Source organism: Scyliorhinus torazame, chromosome 10 (genome assembly GCF_047496885.1).
Source record: "Scyliorhinus torazame isolate Kashiwa2021f chromosome 10, sScyTor2.1, whole genome shotgun sequence".
In the NCBI taxonomy this organism is placed as follows: domain Eukaryota; kingdom Metazoa; phylum Chordata; class Chondrichthyes; order Carcharhiniformes; family Scyliorhinidae; genus Scyliorhinus; species Scyliorhinus torazame.
This window is the reverse complement of record NC_092716.1, coordinates 34,289,069-34,302,032: the sequence shown is the minus strand read 5'-3', so window position 1 is coordinate 34,302,032 and position 12,964 is coordinate 34,289,069. Positions and strand designations below refer to the sequence as shown.

Below are 12,964 nucleotides of genomic sequence, written 5' to 3'. Positions count from 1 at the left end.
GAAGCACCTTTGGAACATTTTTCTACATTAAGGCACTACTATAAATGCAAGATGATGAGAACGAGAAGAAGGAATACATATAATTACAAGATTATTTAGCAATAAGTCATGGCAATGGCATTTCCTGCAGCATGGATGGAATTTAACACCCTCCCCCAAGGCAAGTTTGGAGGGGATGTTTAATTGGGTGGGTGGGTGCCAAGAGGGGACCCCACTGCCCTCCCACCTCTGTCCCGATTAGGTCTGGGGTGGAGAAGGCTCGTGAATGGCCTTCCCACTCCACCAGCAATTAATGCTCTCTTAAGGGTCTCTTCCTGCTGTTACTGGTATTCAACCAGCAGCAGGCTGGGCTGTCGCTACACAAGGATCCTGAAGAGCAAACCCCAATGCAGAGATTGGCAACCTACGGCCGTGTGGTGACCCACAAAGTGATTTTGAGTGGCACTTGCACAGCTATTCCAAATAACAGCATGAAAAGTTCTAAAGAAAAACAAATGTAATTTACTTACCCTGTTGGTAAAAGGTGTAAGGAATTTAAATCCTGAATGCTTGTGTTTTATTCATTACTAGGATTTTTTTTTAGATAAACATTTTATTAAGGCATTTATGGTTTTACATCAATAAAAGATACAAATACAAACGTAGTGCATAACACACCCCTCCATCTCCCACTGTTCCAGCCCAATTTAGACAGAAAATCATCTTATTGAATCTGCTGACAGTTTAGTTTTCTCCGAAGAAGTCGATAAATGGCTGCCACCTCCGAACGAACCCTAAAATTGATCCTCAGGGCGAACTTAATTTTCTCAAGTCTGAGAAACCCAGCCATGTCGCTAACCCATACCCCTGATTTTGTGGCTTTGAGTCCCTCCACGTTAGTAATGTCCGTCTCCGGGCTACCAAGGAGGCAAAGGCCAAAACGTCAGCCTCTCCAGCATCCTCCTGGGTGTTCCGACACTCCAAAAATCGCAACCTCTGGACTCGGCATCACCTTTTTTTTAGTACTGTGGACAAGACATCCGCTAATCCCTGCCAGAATCCCCTAAACTTCGGGAATGCACAAAACATGTGGGACATGGTATGTGGGCTCTTCTGCACACCTCACACACCTGTCCTCTACCCCAAAAAACCTTCTCATCCGGGCCACTCTTATGTGTGCCTGGTGTACCCTCCAAAAATCGCAACCTCTGGACTCGGCGCCACCCTCGTTTTTAGTACCATGGACAAGCCATCCGCTAATCCCTGCCAGAATTCCCTAAACTGCAGGTGTGCCCAAAACATGTGGGTATGGTTTGCGGGCTCTTCTGCACACCTCACACACCTGTCCTCTACCCCAGAAAACCTGCTCATCCGGGCCACAGTCATGTGTGCCTGGTGTACCACTTTGAATTGTGTCAGGCTGAGCCTGGTACATGATGAGGACGTGTTGACTCTGCTCAGAGAGCATCCTCCCACAGCCCGCCTCTAATTCCTTTCCCAACTCCTCTTCCTATTTCCGTTTTATCTCACCTATCTGGGGTTCCTCCCACTCCATAAGTTCTTTTTAGATTTCCGATACCTTCCTCTCCCGCACCCTGTTCTAGAAACTACCTTGTCCTGTATCCCCTGCGGCGGTAGAAGCGGAAAGGTTGAAACCTGCCTTTCCACAAAGTCCCTTATCTGCAGATATCAAAACCCATTCCCTCCCGGCAATTCAAACTCCTCGTCCAGATCCTCCAAACCAAACTCCCATCAATAAATAGATCCCCTAACCACTCAATACCCACTCTCTGCCACCTCCGAAACCCCCCATCCGTCTTCCCGGTACAAACCGGTGATTACCATAAATTGGAGCCCACACTGACGCTCCCTCCACTCCCATATGCTTCCGCCACTGCCCCCAAACGCTCAGGGCCGCCACTACCACCAGGCTTGTGGAGTACCGGGCCGGAGAGAATGGCAGAGGAGCCGTTACCAATGCCCCCAAACTTGTGCCCTTACATGTGACCACCACCACCCGCTCCCACATCGACCCCATCTCCACTACCCACTTCCTAATCATTGCTATATTTGCCGTCCATTAGTAGTTCCTAAAGTTCGGCAGTGCCAGCCCTCCCTCTTCGCTCTCTCTCTCTCTCTCTCTCTCTCTCTCTCTCACTTTCCTTACTTGCGGGGTTTTACCCACCCACACAAACCCAGATATTACCCTATTCACTCGCTTAAAAAAGGCCTTTTGTCTAAAAATAGGGAGGCACTGGAAAACAAACAGAAATCTCGGGAGAACCATCACCTTTACGGTCTGTACTCTCCCAGCCAGTGACTACAGGAGCATGTCCCACCTCCGAAAGCCTTCCTTCGTTTATAGAATTTACATTGCAGAAGGAGGCCATTCGGCCCATCGAGTCTGCACTGGCCCTTACAAAGAGCACCCTACTGAAGCCCACATGTGTACCCTATCCTCGTAACCCAGTAACCCCCACTTAACATTTTTTGGACACTTAAGAGCAATTTAGCATGTCCAATCCACCTAACCCGCACATCTTTGGACAGTGGGAGGAAACCGGAGCACCCGGAGGAAACCCACGCAGACAAGGGGAGAAAGTGCAGACTCCGCACAGACAGTGACCCAGCTAGGAATCGAACCTGGGACCCTGCAGCTGTGAAGCAACTGTGCTAACCACTACGCTACCGTGCTGCCCATTTGTTCAACTAAATGGGCCAGATTTAATTTATGTAGCTGCTCTGAATCCCGTGCCACCTGACTACCCAAATGGCGAAAACTCCTTCCCACCACTTTAAACAGCAATCCCTCAGTCTCCTCTCCTGTCCCCTCGCCTGGATCACAAAAACCTTGCTTTTACCCTTATTCAATTTGTACCCCGAGAACCGGCCAAATCCCCCTAAGATCCGCATAATCTCTCCCATCGCCCCTAACGGGTCATAAATATATAGGGGTAGGTCATCTGCCTGTAACGAGACCCTGTATTCCACCCCCCCCCCCTCCGGACCAGCCCCTTCCATTCACTTGACGCTCTCAGCGCCATTGCCAATGGCTCTATAGCCAAGGCAAACAACAATGGGGAGAGGGGACATCCTTGCCTTGTCCCCCGGTGCAGTCTAAAGTAGCCCGAGCTCACCCGGTTCGTCTGCACATTCTCCACCGGTGCCTGGTACAGCAACTGAACCCAATAAAGCCTTGCCCAAACCCAAACCATCCCAGGACTTTTCCCAAATAATTCCATTCCATCCTAGGAGGGCATCATTATCACATTCAGGAGCCTTCTAACATTGGCCTTTAGCTGCCTGCCTTTAACAAACTCCGTCTGGTCTTCCCCTATCACCCCCGGAACACAATCCTCTATCCTCGAGGCCAGAATTTTAGCCAGCCAATAGGCATCAACATTCAGTAGGGAGATTGGTCTGTATGACCCACATCGTTCTGGGTCCTTCTCCCGCTACAGGATCAATGAGATCGAAGCCTGTGTCATTGTTGGGGGAGGAACACCCGCTCCCTTGCCTCATTAAATGCCCTCCCCAGCAGCAGACCCAGCATCCCGGAAAACGTCTTGTAAAATTCCACCGGGTAGCCGTCCGGTCCCGGGGCCTTGCCCAACTGCATGGCCTCCAGTTCCTCTACTATTTCTACAATCCCGATCGGCTCTCCCAACCCCTCTACCAACTCTTCCTCCACCCTCGGAAACTTCAGCCCTTCTAAAAACTGCCTCATCCCCTCCACCCCAGTGGGAGGGGCTCCGACTCGTACAGCCGACTGTAAAACTCCTTGAACACCCCATTCACCCCCACTGGGTCCAGGACCGTGTTCCCTCCTCTGTCCTTCACTCTTCCTATCTCACTGGCTGCCTCCACTTTCCTTACCTGACGTGCTAGTATCTTACTGGCCTTCTCACCATACTCATATACCGCCCCCTTGCCTTCCTCAACTGCCCCACCGCTTCCCTGTGGATAGCCGACCAAACTCCATCTGCAGCTTCTGCCACTCCTTCAACAACCCCGCCTTCGGAGCTTCAGAATACCACCTGGAGTATCTCCCGAACCAACCTATCCATCTCTGCCCACTCCACCTTCTCCCCATGAGCCTATATCAAAATTAGCTCCCCCCTAACTACTGCCTTCAGCGCTTCCCATACCGTTGCTGCCAAAACGTCCCCCGTGTCATTTATCTCCAAATAATTCTAGATGGCCTCCCTCACCTGCCCGCACATGTCCTCATCCGCTAACGGTCCTACAACCAATCTCCATTGCGGACGCTGACCCCCAGCGTTGCTCACCTGTAAATCCACCCAGTGTGGGGCATCGTCCGACACAAAAATCGCCGAATATTCAGCATCAACCACTCCCGCCAGCAAACACTTGGGCAGCACGGTAGCATTGTGGATAGCACAATTGCTTCACAGCTCCAGGGTCCCAGGTTCGATTCCGGCTTGGGTCACTGTCTGTGCGGAGTCTGCACGTCCTCCCCGTGTGTGCGTGGGTTTCCTCCGGTTTCCTCCCACAGTCCAAAGATGTGCAGGTTAGGTGGATTGGCTGTGATAAATTGCCCTTAGTGTCCAAAATTGCCCTTAGTGTTGGGTGGGGTTACTGGGTTATGGGGATAGGGTGGAGGTGTTGACTTTGGGTCGGGTGCTCTTTCCAAGAGCCGGTGCAGACTCGATGGGCCGAATGGCCTCCTTCTGCACTGTAAATTCTATGAAAACGAAAAAATCAATCCGGGAATACACTTTGTGAACATGGGAGAAAAAAGAAAACTCCTTCGCTTCTGGCCGTCCGAACCTCCACGGATCTACCCCCCCACCACACTCCCCGCCTGTTCCATAAACCCCTTTAGCTCCTTCGCCACAGCTGGCACTCTCCCTGTCCTTGAACTTGACCGATCCAATCTCGGATCAATGTTCGTATTAAAGATTACCCCCCCCCCCCTCCCATGGTCAACCTATGCGAGTCCAGGTCCGGAATCTTCCCCAACACCCGCCACATAAACTCCGCGTCGTCCTAATTTGGTGCATAAATATTCACTAATATCACCGGCATCCCCTCCAGCTTCCCACTCACCATAACATACCTACCCCCTGAGTCCGCCACCATATTCCCTACCTCAAATGACACCCCCTTATTGATCAAAATCGCAACCCCCCCTAGTTTTAGAGTCCAGCCCGAATGAAATATCTGCCCAACCCACCCGTTCCTCAGCCTAGTCTGATCCACTACACTCGGGTGTGTCTCCTGTAGCATTGCCACGTCCGCCTTCAACCTCTTAAAATGCGCGAACACGCGAGCCCTCTTGACCGGCCCATTCAGCCCTCTCGCATTCCATGTGATCAGCTTGGTCAGGGGGCACCCCGCACCCCAGCCCCTGCCGATCAATCATCACCCTTCTTAGGCCTGCCTCCAGCCCGCGTCCTGCGCCTCCTCAGGCCCTCGGGTGCCCACCGTTATCGGCCTCCAATTTGTCTCCAAGCGCCAGTCCCTCCCCTGTCAGAACAATTTCCGCCCAGAAAGCGCAGAACAAAATAGCAATCCCAACCCCCTTTAACAAACTGGTCATCTGCTTGCCCCTCACTGTGCTTCCATGAGCTAGCCCGCCAGCTAGCCTGGTAGCCCCCGCACATGTCACCAAGCATCCTACCACCAACTGATTTCCCCCCCCCCCCCCCCCGCTCGAACATACATATGCAAAACATAACAATCCCCAGGAAACACAAAGAAGAAAATTCCACCCACCATCCCGCAATAAGAACAAAGTTAACCCGCATGCAAAACTGAGCAACGGCCCAAAATGTGGTTCAAAAACACTACATACACAGCCCAAAAAAGAAAGAAATTTAGCAGCACAGGTACAGAATTACTCGCCCCCAAGTTCAATGTCCTCCATCACCTGCCAGTCCCCTGTCCTTAACAAAGTTCATCGCCTGATCCGGCGATCCAAAATTAAGTTTTGACCTACAAACGAGCTGTGTACAGCATGCCGAACATCACCCCCGTAAAGAGGGCCGATTTAACTTTGTTGAAGCTCGCACTTCTTTTGGCCAGTTCTGCACCCAAGTTCTGGTAAATGCGCAGCTCGTTATCTTCCCATTTGCAGCTCCTCGTCTGCCTGGCCCACCTCAAGATCTGTTCCTCGTCCTGGAACCGATGCATTCGTACCACCATCGCCCTCGGCGGCTCATTCATCCGCGGCTCCCTGATCGGCGCTCTGTGCGCCCTGTCCACCTCCCAAGGGTTGAGTAAACGCACCTTCCCCCAGCAGCTTCTCGAACATATGCGCCACATAAACCCCTGCGTCCTATCCCTCGATGCCCCCCGGGAGGCCAACGATCCTCAAATTCTGCCTGCGCGATTTGTTCTCCAGATCCTCCACCTTCTCTTGCAGCCTTTTCTGGTGGTCCCTCATCAGCTCCATCTCCGCCACCATCGCGGTTAGTTGTTCCTCGTGCTCAGCCACCGCCTCTTGCACCTTCTGGATCGCCTGTCCTTGGGCTTCCAATCTTTGCTCCACCCGGTCAATCCCCGTCTTTATCTGGTCCAGGTACTCTTGTCTTTGCTTGGCAATGCTCTCCTGAAGGAATTCCACCAGCTGCTCAGTTGACCACTGGGCTGGCAATCCCAGTTCCTGAACCTTCGCCATATTTTCCTGTGCTGCAGACTCCACTCCCTTCTTTGCCCAATGATCTCTCCTTTGCAGACCACTTCTGGTCCACGACTCCATAAACTGGTGGGGGATTCCTCTCCTCTACCTCACCAGTCTCCAAGTTTGCCGATCAAATCCCCCATAAGTCGGGGAAAAGGTCTGAAATGTTCACCATGAGCGGGAGCTACCAAATGAGCAATCTCTCACTCAAGGAACAATCTCTCACTCCATGGTCGCCACCGGAATTCTCAATACTGGGATATTTTAATGACCCAATTTGCCGTTTACATCCGTTTCACATAATGCGGAACAGAGCATTGCATTTAACGGGAGTGCCGTCTGCGCTGATTTTCTTTCACTGTAAATTGAGGGGTACAACTGACAACTTGCCAGTTCCTAAGAAGGCAAAGTTAGATTTCCGTTCATTTCGGCCTTCTTGGACGGACACATTTTGATTTATACAAAAGGTGTACCATGCTGTCTGTAATTTCTGTTGTGAAAGTGTTGTTAGTTGCACATCAAGGGTTTAACAATATTTTCTAACGAAGCACAAGAAAACCTGTCTTGACGAAGCAGAGAAGAATGAATTGATTAAAAAGGGGGTAGCAGGATATGCAAAGCAATATTTTTAAATACTTAATTGGAAGCAAAAGTCAAGCCCCGGAACATAGTAAGAGTGGCTATAGACGCTTAAATAAGAGAAAAGTTAACAAAGTGAGTATTGTTCCTGTAGAAAATGAGCTTGGGGAATTAATAATGGAGAATAAGGAGATGACAGATGTACTGAACAGGTATTTTGCATTGGTCTTCATTAGAGAGGATACAAGTAACATCCCAGAAATAGTTGTAAATCAGGAATTGGAAGGGAAGGAGAAACTTAAGAAAATGACAATCACCAGGGAAGTGGTACCGAGCAAATTGTTGGAGCTGCGGGCTAACAAATCCCCAGGTCCTGATGGACTTCATCCCAGAGTTTGAAAAGAAGTGGCTAGTGAGAAAGCTGATGTGTTGGTTTTAATTTTTCAAAATTGCCCAGATTGGCGGAAGGTGCTATTAGATTGGAAAATAGCAAGCTTAACTCCTTTATTCAAAAGGGAGGGAGACAGAAATCGGCGAAACTACAGGCCAGTTAGCTTAACAACTGTCATAGGGAAAATGTTGGAAGCTGTTGGCAATAGGACAGAATCAACATGGTTTATTGAAAGGAAAATCACGTTGAACCAATTTATTGAGTTCTTTGAAGGAGTCACATGTGCTGTGGATAAAAAGGAGCCAGTGGATGTACACAACTTAGATTTCCAGAAGACATTTGACAAGGTGCCACATCCAAGGCTATTGCGGAGAATAAAAGCTCATGGTGTGGGGGGTAACATATTGGCATGGATAGAAGATTGGCTAATGCACAGGACATTGACAGTAGCCATAAATGGGTCTTTTTCTGATTGGCGAGATGTAACAAGTGTTGTGCCACAGGGATCGGTGCTGGGGCCTCAACATTTTACAACTTATATAAATGACTTCAGTGAAGAAACCAAAGGTATGGTTGCTAAATTTGCTGACAAAGGACGCTGACACGAGTAACTGTGTGAAGGACTCGTATTATCCACAGAGTGTGGTCCTTGAGCGCAGCAAACATGGCAAGAAAACCAACCACCACAACAACATCAAAGACAATAGCAAGAAGCGTACCAAAGGAACAACGTCGACAACAGCAAGACAAAAACAACACCAATAGAACTACGACTGGTACGACATGGTACAACTCTGCAAATGAGGGACACTGTTACTGCTCAGCTCAGTACAATGACATGCCATGCCATTGGATGATGCATCTTACCAATTCACGTTTGCTGCACTACCAACAGGCAACCTGGTTTTCAGGACAGATGCCATCAAGAATTACCACCACAAGCATCGAAAGAAAAAAAATGAGTCCAAATCCGACAACGAAGTGATTTGTCCACTTCTTGGTTCCTTCAGCACAGGGACACTGATGGCGTTTACAATGCAATGCCATCATCAACATCACCAACTCACCAACCAAACAAGAAAGCCACTCGACCATAATAATTAATGAACTTTGGACTCATGCATATGATTTGGACTTATTGTTTAATGATCACTGTTATCATTACTTGTACAGAGTACCACTCCTCTACCTAGTTTGTTCAATTTTCTTTAGCACTGTACAGAAAATATGTAACACGAAAAAAGGGGGGATGTGGTGATATACATCACTAAGTACACAAAGGGTTAATATACATATACTACACCGAGCTAGACACTAGAGGGAACACCAGAGCCCTGACACATAGACAGTCAATCAATCGGTCAGTAAGATAGGATACGACCAATGGGCAGTCATGATGCACACAGAGGTGACACTACCACAGGAGGGCATTACACCAACCCATATAAAAGGACACATCACAAATGCTCAGTCTCTTTCCAATGGAGACACTCAGTGAGTACAGACACACGGTTGATTGAACATCACTCCCACCACGTGGATTGTAGCAGACTGGTTTGTCAGTTTGAGTAGCTATAGCAGGATTAACAGTAGCGTTGATTCCAAGTAGGAGAATTGTTAATAGTTTAATAAACGTGTTAAAGCTATCTCCAAGTTGAACCTTCCTTTGTCAGAGTGCATATCAAGGAAGCAGCTTATGCACGTCAAGAGCATAACAAAACAACTGGTGAGACCACATCTGGAGCATTGTGTACAATATTGTTCTTCTTATTTAAGGAAGTGTGATGAATGTAGGAATTTAAGATTTGGGGCAGTAAGGATTAAACGCCTGGGTTAGTATATGACTGCTGCAGTTATGTTTTTAAAAACCCTGGTTTGAAAGACAGCTAGGCATTTTGGAGCCTGATAGCACGTGCCTCATTCAACTATTTATGATCTTACTTCAAAGCCAAAGGATTTCATTGTCGCGTGCACATATTCAGGCTTGTTGACCGCCAGTCTAGTGGAGTTACTTTGTGCACGTGTCTGGTGGACTGAATTCTACTTTAAATTCCATATGGCGTTTCTTGTGACTCAAACTAGGTTGAATGATTGACCATCTCTGTGTGTGGTATTCAGGTGTATTTTTGTCACATAGAACCAAACATGGTTGCTGTTATGTGTTTTGTTATGCTCTTGTCGTAGCATAAGCTGCTTCCTTGATGTGCACTCTGACAAAGGCAGATTCAGACTTGGAGATAGCTTTAACATGTTTATTACTGTTAACAATTCTCCTACTTGGATTTGACGCTACTGTTAATCCTTCTAACCAGTCTGCTACAATCCATGTGGTGGGAGTGATGTTCGATCAACCCTATGTTGTACTCACTGAGAGTCTCCACTGGAAAGAGATTGAGCATGTGTGATGTGTCCTTTTATATAGGTTGGTGTAATGCCCTCCTGTGGTAGTGTCACCTCTGTGTGTGTGTGTGTGTGTGTGTGTGTGTATTGTGAATTCCCATTGGTCGTGTCCTAACTTACTGACCTATTGGTTGACTGTCTGTGTCTCATGTCTCTGGTGCTCCCTCTAGTATCTAGCTAGGTGTAGTGTTTGTACATTAACCCTTTGTGTACTTAGAGTGATGTATATCACCACATTATGATCTGCTTAAATACAGCTAATCTGAAAATATCTAAAAAATCATTGAGGTGAATTTTAACTCCCTGTTAAATCTCAGATGTTAAAACTTTAAATATCTCAGCCCCAACTCCATTCCCGATTTAGCAGAGGCAGGACAAGGAACCAGTTTGGCAATTTAAATATTTGATTGACCACTTTTCAGATTTCGCAGTGGGTAGCCATGTTTTAGGAAACCCGGAAACAAAAAGGATGTAAGGACAGTTTGGGGGAAGTTAAGTGCCTTTATAATTTTACTCCCCTCTTTCCCCCACAAGTCCCCAAGGCCATGGACAATACCTGCCTGCTCCTCCCTGCCTGACGAGAGGCCAAGCTCATCAATCATGCTGACTTCTGTGCAGGGATCCTGGCAAACTAAAGAGTTGCGCGCTGTGAAGTTAAAACTCAACAGCATGCAGGAAAACCTGGATTTCCTGTTCACACCCAGGTCATTGTGTAAGAATGAGCGTAGATTCCAAATGCATTGCCTTCCTAGAGCAACATGAGAAACAAATGAGTCTCACTATTCACAATGCAGTGAAATATGTATAACATTCACTCTGTTTTCTTTTAGAAAAGTGAATGTGCAGAGGGAAGTAGCTCTCGAAAAGAGCATGAAATTATACAAGACCGTTGGCCCAGCCGATATTGGTGTTGCAGCCAAGCTTTTCCCCAAGGAATCTGCTTCTTCAATTGATTCCTACCCTTATGAAGTAGCAGTACAAGAGTTGAGGTTAATAACCAAAGAATATTGTCCACAAAAAAAGCTTGAATGTATTGGTAAGCATGTAATATATTTACTGAAGTTCTGGAATCTACTTATCTTATTGAATCGCTAGCTTCCAGATAATTGGATTAGATTGAATTTGTGTTCTATTTATATTAGCTAAAATTTCAGTTTGATCCTTTGAAATGAAATTGCTTATAAAATAAAATACAGCAGATGCTTGAAATTTCAAATAAAAGTACAAAGTGTTGGGAACACTCGGCAGATAAGGTAGTATCTGGAGAAAACCAGTTAACATTTCTTGCTTCATAAGAATGTAAAGGCCTTGCAGATGAATAAGCTGAAAGGTGATCGCAGAAAAACATGTGCACACAAAGGAAAATAAATAGAATAACCTGCAGAGTACTTAAGTGGCAAATCAGAGATGGTTAAACGATACAAGTGAAATAATTAATTGGGGACTTGAATAAGAGAAATGAAAGACATTTACAGTATGTGACGTACAAGTCAACAAAGACGTGAGACATAGACAAGTGAAGTGGAAACATAAAAAACAAGCTCTAGTGGGTCTGGTATTAATATAACTGGAGGTTTAATTTGAATAATGGACATTAATTAGGACATTCATTTGTGCTCATATCTAGGAGCAGGCTGAAACTGTGGTTGTTGGGTTGGACACGCACGCTTAACAATGTGTGGCTCTGTAAATTGAAGCTTGAAAGTGCACAAAGACTATGATACAGTTCTATCCTTCACCACCTGGCTATTGCTGGTTCCTCTTTCAGCTTTCCCCATGTTACATGGGGTCACATGGGCATGTTACATGGGCAGCACGGTAGCACAAGTGGATAGCACTGTAGCTTCACAGCGCCAGAGTCCCAGGTTCGATTCCCGGCTGGGTCACTTGTCTGTGCGGAGTCTGCATGTTCTCCCCGTGTCTGCGTGGGTTTCCTCGGGGTGCTCCGGTTTCCTCCCACAGTTCAAAGATGTGCAGGTTAGGTGGATTGGCCATGATCAATTGCCCTTAGTGACCAAAACGTTTAGGAGGGGTTATTGGGTTATGGGGATAGGGTGGAAGTGAGGGATTAAATGGGTCGGTGCAGGCTCGATGGGCCAAATGGCCTCCTTCTGCACATGTTCACCATAATGCCGGTTTGTCAAAAATCATTTTTGGATCTGGCACGTGGCTTTACAGCCAAAGGCCCCTCCTGCTGCCTAACCTTGCCCATTTATCTGGGCTGGGTCTGGCACCAATACACACTGGGGTGCCCGCACCAGTGGCTGAGTTCTTTCGTAGACAGCTGGTCCTGGAAAGGGACTTGAACCCATTCATGCAGGAAAGCTACCCCCTGAACCACTCCAACTCTTCCCCCCCCCCCCCTTCACCACTGGGCTCTCTGAATTCTAAATCCCAGTAGCCTGTTAGAAGGAGAAATTTGATGGACACCAAAGATGTACACAAATTTGAAAGCATGGGGGGGAAGGATGAATCCCCCCCCCCCCCCCCCCCCTCAAAGCAGAAACCCACATCCACTCCTCATTCTCTAACTTGTTCTCTCCACTAATACTGCTTGACGTTCTGGACGTTCCCAGAATTTCTGTTTCACTTGTAACATTGTAAACTATCATAAATCTGACAATGTGTAAATTCCTGACTGCTTGTTCTTTTGGCCTTGGATGTAATATCTTAATTTTTTTTTAAACATACTTTTGCCACTGGTATGGACCCAAGATGGTGAAACTTAATTTTCCATCTGCAAAATGGCATTTGTTGGTCATGACAACCCAATGACAATTTTCTTTCCTCCCCTCCCTCAGCAACAATTCTTGAAGCACAGCCTCACTGCTTTCACAGTTGTTCCATGAAGGCAAAAACTTTTCCTAAATCTGATTATAGATAAACATATTAGCCTGTTTTTCAAAACACCAGACACTAGCAGACCGAATAGAAACAATCCTGCCACAAGCCATAACATTGATTTACAA

At 47.1% G+C, this 12,964-nt stretch overlaps 1 protein-coding gene across 2 annotated transcripts in view; it reads left to right on the top strand.

Annotated features, from left to right (window-relative positions):
* vps9d1 (VPS9 domain containing 1) overlaps window positions 1-12,964 on the top strand; it is a 130,292-nt gene that overhangs the window by 67,233 nt on the left and 50,095 nt on the right. For both annotated transcript variants that reach the window (XM_072517939.1, XM_072517938.1), the window contains one exon: window positions 10,826-11,031. In XM_072517939.1, coding sequence (XP_072374040.1) covers window positions 10,826-11,031 — 206 coding nt within the window. The remainder of the gene's footprint in view (window positions 1-10,825; window positions 11,032-12,964) is intronic.